The following is an 11,866-nucleotide window of genomic DNA, read 5'->3' as shown; positions in this document are numbered from 1 at the left end:
AGGATGTTACAAAATTGAAATTGGCCTCTATCTGGCTAGCGCTAAATGCGGACCTGGGCAATTAGTGCGAGCCCCTCGTCCCGCCAAAAAACAAAAAAAATTGCTTGCGGGCCTAAATGCCGAGGCTGGTGTTTAGCGCCAGCAAAGCTTGGAGGATGGTTACGAAAGGGGGATTTGAATTTTCTAAAGAAAGATCCCGTGCACTCTACCCCACCAACCCCACCCCCTCCCCATATCTCTCCCTCATTAACCCGCTCTCTTTCACCATTTTCCTTTCTTCCCCCTCCTACCCACCTTCCTTTCCCCAATCCAAACTTATCAAACCCCGAAATCTCTCCTTCCTATTACCCCATTAATTCCAATTCAATTTTCACCCTCCCCTTTCCCCTTCCCCAATGGTTGCCCCTCCCGTCTCCCTATATGTATCCCTTCTATTTTTTACCATTTTACTACAACAAACAATTCCCAACCCCTCATTCGAATCTGTTCTTGGATCTTCGGGTACTCATATTCTTTGAGTTCGAATCTGACTTTTGGGATCATTGTTCTTTGGCACATTACCTTATAGTAATGATCCTCATGAAGCTTGGTGTAAAATCTATAAAGTGTATAGGTGGTTGTTGATGGAGCGCTTTTTTTCTTGGTTCTTGATGTGGATTTTCTAATTCTTGGAGCCATAAAGTTTGAAAAAGCAAAGCATTTTTCACACCAAACTTAAGAGGTTTGCTCATCCCGAGGAAAAAGAGAAAGGAAGGGAGGATGAGAAGTGTGAGGGCGTGTGATTGGGGGGAAGGCAGAAGGTGTATTTAAAGGATGGATGGGTGGTTAGTTCGAATTTGAATGTTTGAAAATAGATAAAATAAGATAACAAGGATTGAATGTAAAAGATAAGATTAGTGATAAAAAGATATGAAAAAGATTTTGAATATTTTGAATTTGAAAGTTTTAGTCAGGAAAGATAAAAACAATTTGAAAGAATTTCACAAGGTATTGAAAAGGTTTGAAAGTAGTTTGAAAAAGATTTAAAAAAGATTTGAGAAAATTTGAAAAAAATTTAAAACATTTTGAAAGGCTTTGAAAAAGATCCAAGAAAGATTTGAAAGATATGAAAAAGATATGGAAAATATAAAAAGATTTAGACAAGAATTTAAAAAGATGTTGGATGAAAAATTTGAAAGAATATGATAATCTAAGATATGAAGATGAATATGTTTAAAGTTTGAAAATAGGGTTAGCTTAGGACGGATTTGAATTAATTAGCTTGGTTTTAAGGTAAGAAAATTTAAAAGAAAATATGATAGGATAAAGATATGGTTTCGAAAAGATTGTGTTTTGGAAAAGAAATCCTTGTGGTCCCCCTCCCCTTTATGGCGTTCAATGCCAAGAATGGGCATTAAATGTCCATATGGGATCCCTTCTGGGGAGTTGAACGCCAAGATTGCTCCCTGGCTGACGTTCAACGCTAATCACTACCTCCTTAATGGGCGTTGAATGCCCAGAGTATACCTTCTTTGGCGTTTAACACCAATATTGTCCTCCACCATGGACGTTGAACGCCCATGTCTGTCCCATCATGGCGTTCAACGCCGGTAAGTCCTCCCTTATGGGCGTTGAACACCCAGCCTTCTCCTTGTCTGATGTTCAACGCCAGCAAGGAGCTTTTCCCAGGGTGTTCTGTTTGTAGTCCTAAATACCTCTATCTCTGTTTTAAGAACTGCGCATAATCACAAGGGTTTAAAAAAATAGAGGGAAACTATGAAAATTAATGAGAAATGCATTGAAAATAACTATGAAAAGGGACAATTAAAAGAACTAAGATATTAATACGATACTGCTGATTGGGTTGCCTCCCAACAAGCACCTCTTTACGGTCATTAGCTTGACCTTATTGCTGTCATGTCAGCAGTAGTGCAGAGTGTTCCTGATCCAGGTGATCCCCTAAGTAATGCTTGACTCTCTTCCCATTCATTGTAAACCTTTTATCAGAGTGTCTGATGAGCGGATATTTTATACGCTTTTTGGCATCATTTTCATATAGTTTTTAGTATATTTTGTTTATTTTTTATTAAGTTTTTATAGATTTTAGTGTTAAATTCATATTTTTGGATTTTATTTTGATTTTGTGTGTTTTTCTACAATTTCAAGTAATTTCTGGCTGAAATTGAGGAGCTGGAGCAAAAGTCTGATTCAGAGACAGAGAAAGCACTATAGATGCTGTCCGGATCTGACATCCTTGCATTCAGAAGAGCTTTTCTAGAGCTATAGAAGTCCAAATGGAGCGTTCTCAATAGCTATGGAAAGCTGACATCCAGATCTTTCTAGAAATTTATAATAGTCAATACTTTGCTTCAAATTAAAAGGCCCAAAACAGGCGTCCAATGCCAGCCTCCTGCCTCCTTTCAGGCGTCCAGCGCCCAAGGAGAAGAGACCAGCATCCAAACGCCCAAAGAGGATCCCCTAGCCAGTGTTCAATGCCCTAGAGGTCTCCAAGCACGTGGATTTTAACACTAAAAAGACTGTTTTACCCTTACTAGTCATTTGTTTAGTATTTAAGGGATTAGATTTACGTTATTCAAACAGCATCATCTAGGACGCACACCATATTTTCGTTTATCATTGTATTTTCTATCAGTATGAGTTTCTAAACCTCCTAGGTTGAGGGGAGGAGCACTACTGAGTCCTATGAATTAATAAAAGTATTACTGTTTCTCTTTGATCTGTGTTTGATTTATTTCTAAGATGTATATTTGTTCTTCAACATGGTGAATAGGTTGATCGGTGACAATCAGCTCTGTTCATCATACTAGGACCGTGTGCTTGACAACCACCCATGTCTACTTGGGGTCGTGTGAATACGTGATTGGAAAGCACGAATCGCCAGCTTGATTATGCATCTCTCAGACGGCTAATCAACGACTTCGTTAGAAACTTCTCGAGACACCAATTCAGCCGATTTTTGGGGAGATTAGGGTCTCTGTTGTAGAGGCTAGAATCCAGAGAAGCAGCATTCTCTGATCTGGAAGATTCAACCTTGTCTGTGGCATTTTAAGTAGGACCGCCAAGAAAATTCACTACTAGAGCTTCACCCTCGTTCAGATTGGATGACCACGGCCAATGGTGTTTGATCTGAAGCAGAGGAAATTGATGACCATTGCCAATGGCATTGATCACATACAACCTGCCATAGAAGAAATCACTCACAAGCAAAGGAGATAGTAATACCAGAGTTAATTCAAAAAGGCAAAGCAACTCTAATCCTCAACTATATTCATATTCCTAATTCCATTTAATTCACAAAATATTTTATATATTTTTATTAGATCTTTTTCACTCTGTCAAACAATCAAACCAACAACTTCTTAATTTCGCGTGACTAAGACCTGCAAAGTAACCATAACTTGCTTCAAACCACAATCCTCGTGGGATCGATCCTGACTCACTCAGGTATTACTTGGACGACCCAGTGTACTTGCTGGTACAGTTGTACGAAAGGGTGGAGATTCGTGCACCAGTGTCTGTCCTAGAGCTCTATATGACCATAAGGTGATATGTTGGTGACCGAAAATGGCCCCAACCATCTTGACTTAAGCTTCCCATGGAAAAGCTTGAGTCTGGAATTGAAGAGTAAAACTTTTTGAACTGGCTCGAAGATTCTTAAGGAAATCTTCTGGTCATGCCATTTCTTGGCCCTTTCCTTGTAAATTTTGGCATTGTTAAATGCTTATTGTCAGAATTCATCTAACTCATTTAACTGGAGCAATCTCTTGTCTCCTGTAGCCCTGGTATCAAAGTTGAGAAATGTAGTTGCCCAATAGGCTCTATGTTTCAGTTTCACTAGTAAATGACATGCCTTGCCATAGACTAGTTGGTAGGGTGACATGCCAATGGGAGTCTTGAAAGCTGTTCTGTATGCCCAGAGGGTATCGTCAAGCTTTCTTGCCCAATCTTTCCTTGAGGTACCAACTGTCCTCTCTAGGATTATTTTGTGCTCCATGTTAGAAACTTTGGCTTGTCCATTCGTCTGTGGGTGATATAGAGTTACTACTCTGTGGCGGATACCATAGCAGTGAAGGATGGAGTCGAGTTGTTTATTACAAAAATGGCTGCCTCCATCACTAATCAGGGTCCTCGGGACACTGAATCTGCTGAAAATGTATTTCTGGAGGAATTTCATAACCACCCGAGTGTCATTAGTGGGTAATGTGATTGCCTCAACCCATTTAGACATATAGTCCACGGCTACAAGGATGTAGGTGTTTGAAAATGAGGGCAGAAACAGCCCCATGAAGTCTATGCCCCAAACATCAAACACCTCGATCTCTAAGATTCCTTGTTGAGGCATATCGTGGTTGTGAGGGAGATTTCTAGCTCTCTGACAACTGTCATAGTTGCGGACAAAGTCCCGTGAGTCCTTAAAAAGCGTTGGCCAATAGAAGCCGCTCTGTAGGACCTTGGTTGCTATATGCTCACCTCCAAAATGTCCTCCATAATCCAAGCTATGGCAATGCCATAGGATTTGCTGTGTTTCTTCCTCAGAGACGCAACGCCGGATTATACCGTCTAAAAAGGTATCATTCATCCTATAAGTAGTATTTAGCATCATGAATAAGTTTCGAACTTGTTGTCTACTATATTCTGAGGGAATGAACCTTATTGCTTTATAATTTGCAATGTCTGCAAACCATGGAGCTTTGGATATTGCAAGGAGTTGTTCATCAGGAAAGGTTTCGGATATTTCCGTATCGGGATGGGGTATCTCTGCTACAGGTTCAATCCGAGACAAATGGCCAGCCACTTGATTTTCGGATCCTTTCTTGTCCCTGATCTCAATATCAAATTCTTGCAAGAGTAATACCTATTTTATCAACTTGGGCTTACAATCCTGTTTGGAGAGAAGGTATTTGAGAGAAGCATAGTTAGTGTAGATAATGACCTTGGACCCTATTAAATAGGATCTAAACTTGTCAATGGCATAGACCACTGCAAGTAACTCCTTTTCTATGGTAATGTAGTTTCTTTGTGCGTCATTTAAGACACGACTGGCGTAATAAATGACATGAAATAGCTTATCATCTCTTTGTCTCAAGACTTCACCAATTTCGTGATCACTGGCATCACACATCAGTTCGTAGGGTAAGTCCCAGTTGGGTGCAGAAATGATGGGTGCAGAGATAAGCTTGGTTTTCAGAGTTTCAAAGGCATGTAAGCAATCCTCACCAAAGATAAAAAGGGTGTCAGTGGGTAGGAGGTTGCACAAGGGTTTTGCAATCTTGGAGAAGTCTTTTATGAACCTCTTGTAGAACCCTGCATGCCTTAAGAAACTTCTGATTGCTTTGACATTGTTCGGTGTTGGTAATCGTTCAATGACTTCAACTTTAGCCTGATCCACCTCTATCCCCTTGTCTGAAATCCGATGTCCAAGAACAATGCCCTCAGTTACCATGAAGTTGAATTTTCCCAGTTTAAAACTAAGTTAGTTTCTTGGCATCATTTCAGAACTAGGGCTAGGTGATTGAGGCAGGAGTCAAATGAATTCCCAAAGACAAAGAAATCATCCATGAATAATTCAAGAAATTTCTCAACCATGTCTAAGAAAATAAAGAGCATACACCTCTGAAAGGTGGCAGGTGGGTTACAGAGGCCAAATGGCATTCTCCTGTAAGCAAACACTCCATATGGGCAGGTGAATGCTGTTCTCTCTTGATCCTTTTTGGTGGCGTTATTGAGTCTTCTATAATCAATGAACAAATGCCAACTAGTCACTATTCGTGTGGGGATTATCTCATTCTTTTCATTGGGGATTACCGTCATCCCTCCTTTCTTGGAGACAACCTGGACAAGACTCACCCAGGGGCTATCAGAGATGGGATAGATAATCCCTACCTCCCACATTTTAGTAACTTCTTTCTACACGACTTCCTTCATGGCTGGATTCAGTCGCCTTTGTGGTTGTACCACTGGTGTGGCATCATCCTTTATCCGGATCTTGTGCATGCATTGGGTTAGACTAATCCCTTTTAAATTGCTTATGGTCCAGCCGAGAGCTGTTTTGTGTGACTGATAAACCACTATTTTATGGTTTATCTTGTACTCAATTGAGTGGTTTTTATCTACTCTTTACCCACTTATTCATACTATTTGCATGGTTTTACATTTGCCTTCCTAATTATGTGCTTTGATTGAAAACATGCTTCTTTGATCTTATATTTGCTTATTATTAATCCTCTCTTATCACCATTAGATGCCTTGATACGTGTGTTAAGTGATTTCAGATATTATAAGGCAGGAATGGCTTGGAGGATAGGAAGAAAGCATGCAAAAGTGGAAGGAATGCAAGAAGTTGGAAAAATTGCTAAGCTGTCCAGCCTGACCTCTCTGTCCGGGGCTTCGATTTGATATATAATATGCTATAGTTCCTCTGACGCTAGACAACGCGACCGCGTGATCCATGCGGCCGCGTCGCAGTGACGGAAATCCAGCGTGGCAAAATTCGAAACCAGCGAATTCTGGACTGTTTTTGACCCAGTTTGCAGCCCAGAAAACACAGATTAGAGGCTATAAAGTGGGGGAATACATCCATTCATAAGGACACTTCCATAATTCACAATTTTAGGAGTAGATGTAGTTTTTAGAGAGAGAGGTTCTCTCCTCTCTCTTAGGATTAGGATTTAGGATTTCTCTTAGATTTAGGAGTGACTCTCAATCCTAGGTTCTTTATTTTTATTTATTTTTCCAATTTAATTTATGAACTTTTCCATTTTATGATTTAAATATTTTATTTAATATAATTTGAGGTATTTCAGACTTATGATTGCTCTCTTTAATTTATTAATGCTCTGTGTTTATCCAAGTTATTTTCATTCAAGTAGATTCTCTTCTCTTTTGGCTTTGGTTGAGTCATTGGAGACACTTGAGTTATCAAACTCATTGTTGATTGAAAATTGGATTTCTTCATCTCATTAATTCAAGTTCCAATAACTCTAGCCTTTCTCAAGGAAAGACTAGGACCTGAGGAATCAGAATTAATTCATCCACTTAACTTACCTTCATAGTTAGAGGTTAACAAGTGGGAGAGAAATCCAATTCTCATTACAATTGATAAGGATAACCAGGATAGGACTTCCAGTTCTTATACCTTGCCAAGAGTTTATTTTACAGTTATTTATATATTTTACTTGTCATTTAAATATACCTGTGCCCATTGCCCAAACTCAACATTCCCCAAAAACACACTTTTTCATAATCAATAATAAGAACACCTCCCTGCAATTCCTTGAGAAGACGACCCGAGGTTTAAATACTCGGTTATCAATTTTAAAGGGGTTTGTTACTTGTGACAAACAAAACCTTTGTACGAAGGGATTTCTGTCGGTTTAGAGACTATATCTACAACGCGACTGTTTTTATGACATTCTTTACTGGCAAAAATCCTAACGTCAGTGACTTTAGCACTTGAATTAGTGCTTCTTCCTCTTGTTGCTTCAGGGAAGAACTTATGATCTTAGGGTAAGTGTTGGCATCTCCAAGAAATACATATTTCGAGGATGATGGTAGTGGTTTGAGCTCGAGTTTAAAAGGTCCATCCTCCACCTAGGGGGGCCTCCAACTCCTTCTTCTGCTCTCTTGACGCCTCTTGGTCATGGCTGGCATCGTTAAAGATGTCAATCAGGTCTTCCTCTAGGCTTTCAGCTGTATGGATCTCTTCTACCAAGAAATCGATGATGTCAATTTTCATGCATTCCTCTGGTGTATCAGAGTATTGCATGGCCTTGGTGGCATCCAACACAAACTCGTCATCATTGATTCTCAGGGTCACTCTCTCCTTTTCCATGTCAATGAGGGTTCTTCCTGTGGCCAGAAAAGGCCTCCCTAGAATAATGGACACATTCTTGTATTCTTCCATATTCAAGACTACAAATTCTGTAGGGAATGCAAAGGGTCCAACCTTTACAATTAGTCTTCGATTACTCTTGATGGAATCTTGGCCGATCTGTCAGCTAACTGAAGGCATATGTGGGTGGGCTTGACTTCTCAAATCAGTTCGAGTTTCTTTATCAAGGAGGATGGTATCAAGTTGATACTCGCCCCAAGATCACATAGAGCCCTCCTTGTTCAGGCGTCTCCAAAATTGCAGGGTATCACAAAGCTTTCAGGATCTTGGAGCTTTTTCGGTAGGTCCCTCTAGATGACTGCACTGCACTCTTCGGTGAGGAAGACTACCTCTACTTCCCTCCAGTCTTTCTTGTGGCTTAATATGTCCTTCATGAACTTGGCATAAGAGGGTATTTGTTCAAGAGCTTCTGCAATTGGGATTTTGATTTCCAATGTCCTGAGGTAGTCTGCAAATCTAGCAAACTATTTATCATTTTCTGCTTAGCGGAGTTTTTGTGGGTATGGCATTCTATTTCTGTACTCAGGTATACTGAGAGGTATAGAAGGAGTGTCTCTAATGCCAGACTGAGGAGTACTAGCTGACTGAGATGGGATGTTCATTAAATGGGCACCTGCTTATGGTTCCCCAACTGGGCGGTCAACGCCCAGGCTACTCCCTTCCTGGCGTTGAATGCCATTATCACCCTCAATTGGGCGTTGGACACCATCTCTGATCCATGGGGAGCATTGAATGCTAGTATTGCTCTCGTCTGGGCGTTCAATGCCCTAGATCATGGCTTTGGATGTTGTTTTTCTATTCTCTGATATTCCCTCTTTCCTTGCTTCTCACTGTCATGAGATTGGCTATTTAGTGTCCTTCCACTCCTCAACTGGATGGCTTGGCACTCTTCTCTTATCTGGTTAGATAAGTGTAGTTCAGCCTGATTCAGTCGTGCCTCTATTGTCTTATCGGAAGCACGGGTTTCTTGCAATTGCAAACTTAGCAGTTGCTGTGTGAGTGAGCTTAGTTGCTGTGTGAGGGATTCATCCTGTTTAGAAGGGTCTGGTTCAGTGAATATTGCCTTGACCTCTCTGTTTACTACAGTTTTACCAGACGAATATAGATGTTGGTTACTGGTGACTATCTCAATAAGCTCATGAGCCTCTTCAACTGTCTTTTTCATGTGAATAGAACCTCCTGCAGAATGATCTAGGGATATTTTGGCTCTGTCAAAGAGTCCATAATAAAAGATGTCCAGTTTCACCCATTTTGAAAATATTTTGATGGGACATTTCTGTAGCATCATTCTGTACCTCCTCCAAGTATTATAAAGAGATTCACTCTCTTCTTGTTTGAAATTTAGAATATCTAGTATTAGTTGGGTTAACTTCCTTGGGGGAAAGTATTGGCTTAGAAATTTGTCTACTAGTTTATTCCATGTGTTCAAGCTTGACTTGGGTTGGTTGTCCGACCACCTCTTTGCTTGACCTTTCACAGCAAATGGGAATACTAGCAACCTACAAACGTTCTGGTTTATTCCTTCATCTTGTACTGTGTCGGAAATCCGTAGGAATTTCGCAAGAAAATATGTGGGCTCCTCCTGTGGGAGTCCCTGGAACTAGCAGTTTTGCTGCACTAAAGTTATGAGTTATGGGTTGAGCTCGAAATTTGCTGCTCAAATAGGGCGTATGCAAATGCTTCTTTCATAAAAGTCAGGAGTGGGGGCTGTATAAGACCCCAGGGTCTTTCAGGGTTGTGCATTCCCGGTTAGGTCCATAGTGGACTCTTCCTACCTCTGTTTGTACTGACGATAGGCAGGAAAGGATGAGACTCTCTATGTCACAGTATAGATCTCCTAGAGATATGTTTAATTAAAAATTTAAAAAATTTAAAAGGTTTTGAATTTAACTTTTGAAATTTGAATTTTGAAATTTGAAAAATTAAAAAGACAGACACTAAAAGACACTAAACTTAAAATTTTGAAATCAAAGGCTATAATTTTCGAAATTTTTTTATTTTTGAGGAAAAACACAAAAGGACACCAACCTTAAAAATTTTAAGATCAAACAAAGAAAAATACCAAGAACAATTCGAACACAATGAAGAACACTCAAGAACACTTTTCAAAAACTTAAGAAAAGAAAAACACAAAGAGACACCAAACTTAAAAACTGACACATGACTCAAATAAAAGAAAAAGATGAGATTATTTTTTTTGAATAATTTTTAAAATTAATAAAGCAAGAAACAAAATTAAAAGAGAAACAGTAAAAAGTGCCTGATCTAAGGAATAAGACAACCGTTAGTTTGTCAATCACAAACAATCCCCGGCAACGGCACCAAAAACTTGGTGCACGAAATTGAACTCCACATAACTTAACCGGCAAGTGCACTGGGTTGTCCAAGTAATACCTCAGATGAGTGAGGGTCGAATCCCACGAGGATTGCCGGATTAAGCAAGCTGTGGTTACCCTGCAGATCTCAATCAGGTGAATAGAATATAGTTGTTGATTGTTGTAGGCACATAAACAAGTAATAACAAAACGATAATTGATTAATGTGAAGACAGTAATAGCGAATCAGTTAAGGCTTCGGAGATACTTCTTCTTCTGGATTAATACATCATATCCACTATTCCAATGATGAATGATTCATTCAATGGCAAGGCTGTAAGTGATTAGGCCTTTGGTCGTGGTCACTAATCTCCTCAGGTCCAGACCAAACATCCGAATAGACTAGATCAATCTGGGAGAGGGTGAAGTGCACGCAATTCAATCGCTTGGTGATCCTACTTAAAACACCATAGACAAGGTTGGATCTTCCAGATCAGATACTGATGCTCTTATGGTTCTAGCCCTCAGAGCGACAGGAACCTCAATTACTCCTGTCTAACGGAGTTTTATGTCACTAACGTGGCGAAAAATTGCCAATTCAGAATTTATAATAAGAACAGCGTTGCAAGTACAGTTCTTAACCGACAAAAATCCCGCTTATCAATTTAAAAGGGTTGTCACAAATTTAAATAAAAATACTGGGAGTAGAAATCTCAGGTCGTCTCCCAACGAGTTGACAAAAGAGTGCTATTTTATTAGTCAGGAATTTTCTGAGAATTTTTAGGGTTGGAGAACGGGAAATTAAAATGATTATTAATTAAAGCAATGAGAATTAATGAGAGAATTTATATAATTAGAATAAAAGCATTGACCTGGAGAAGATTAATTGGAAGTTCGATCCTTGTTGGATTTTCCCAAGTGTATGGTAATAGGTTGTTATTTTTACTTAGTTATCCCTTACCGAATAAAGGAGAGTCAAGTAACTGAACCAGCTCCAATTCACAAGTCCCAATCCTCTCCTATGGAAGGATTAGCGTTAGTGACTAGAGAGCTAGCCAACAACTTCCAAGTCCTAATTGCACTTGATTATTCCAACTCAAGGGTTTCCTTTTAATCAACTCCCAAGTTAAGTTAGGAGTCTACTCCATTGACATGAATACAACTTTCACAGGAATATGAAAGGAATAAAAAGAAGACATGATAAACTAAATAAAATAATAACTGAAAATCAATTAAAGGTAAAAATAGTTCTTTGCATTAATAAATTCCAAAACCATAAACATCCATATCTGAACAGGGTTAATGAGTGATTAAAAGAGCAAGAGAATAGGGAAACAAACTAGAATATTGGCAACTTCAACGGAGGTAGTAACTCTTTTCAAATCCAAATCAATAGCATAAACTCTAAAAACTATGAGTGTGAAGAAACCTAGAGGAAGTAGTATATTCTCTCTAAGATTCAAAACTAAAACTAAAAACTGTGTGAATGAGAATGTGTCTTGAGTCTCTGCTTGTCCCCTGGCTCTAGTCTGTGTTTCTGAGCCAAAAACTGGGTCCAAACTCATCCCAAAATCACCCCCAGCATCTTCTACATTTTCTGCACGTGGCGCATGTCACGCGTACGCGTCAGTCACGCGTACGCGTCGATGGTCTTCTTCAC

General features: G+C 39.5%; 1 protein-coding gene across 1 annotated transcript; it reads right to left on the bottom strand.

Annotated features, from left to right (window-relative positions):
- On the bottom strand, positions 3,728-5,443 carry LOC107607140. Its single transcript, XM_016309120.1, has 3 exons — positions 5,292-5,443; positions 4,471-4,820; positions 3,728-4,239 (listed from the first exon to the last, which is right to left on the bottom strand). Exons 1-3 carry the CDS (start codon positions 5,441-5,443, stop codon positions 3,728-3,730), a joined length of 1,014 nt encoding a protein of 337 aa, XP_016164606.1.

The sequence above is a fragment of the Arachis ipaensis genome, chromosome B07 (genome assembly GCF_000816755.2).
Source record: "Arachis ipaensis cultivar K30076 chromosome B07, Araip1.1, whole genome shotgun sequence".
Taxonomy (NCBI): domain Eukaryota; kingdom Viridiplantae; phylum Streptophyta; class Magnoliopsida; order Fabales; family Fabaceae; genus Arachis; species Arachis ipaensis.
Note: the sequence above shows the minus strand (reverse complement) of the source record. Positions and strands in the feature narration are given on the sequence as shown.

Excerpts from the sequence above, each read along its gene's own strand:
- LOC107607140 (XM_016309120.1), bottom strand. The coding sequence starts at position 5,443 with ATGGTAACTGAGGGCATTGTTCTTGGACATCGGATTTCAGACAAGGGG. Across the intron at positions 4,821-5,291 it reads CATGCAGGGTTCTACAAGAG|GGACAAGAAAGGATCCGAAA; the intron begins GTTCATAAAAGA and ends TATTGAGATCAG. Across the intron at positions 4,240-4,470 it reads TTATGGAGGACATTTTGGAG|CCGTGGACTATATGTCTAAA; the intron begins GTGAGCATATAG and ends ACATCCTTGTAG.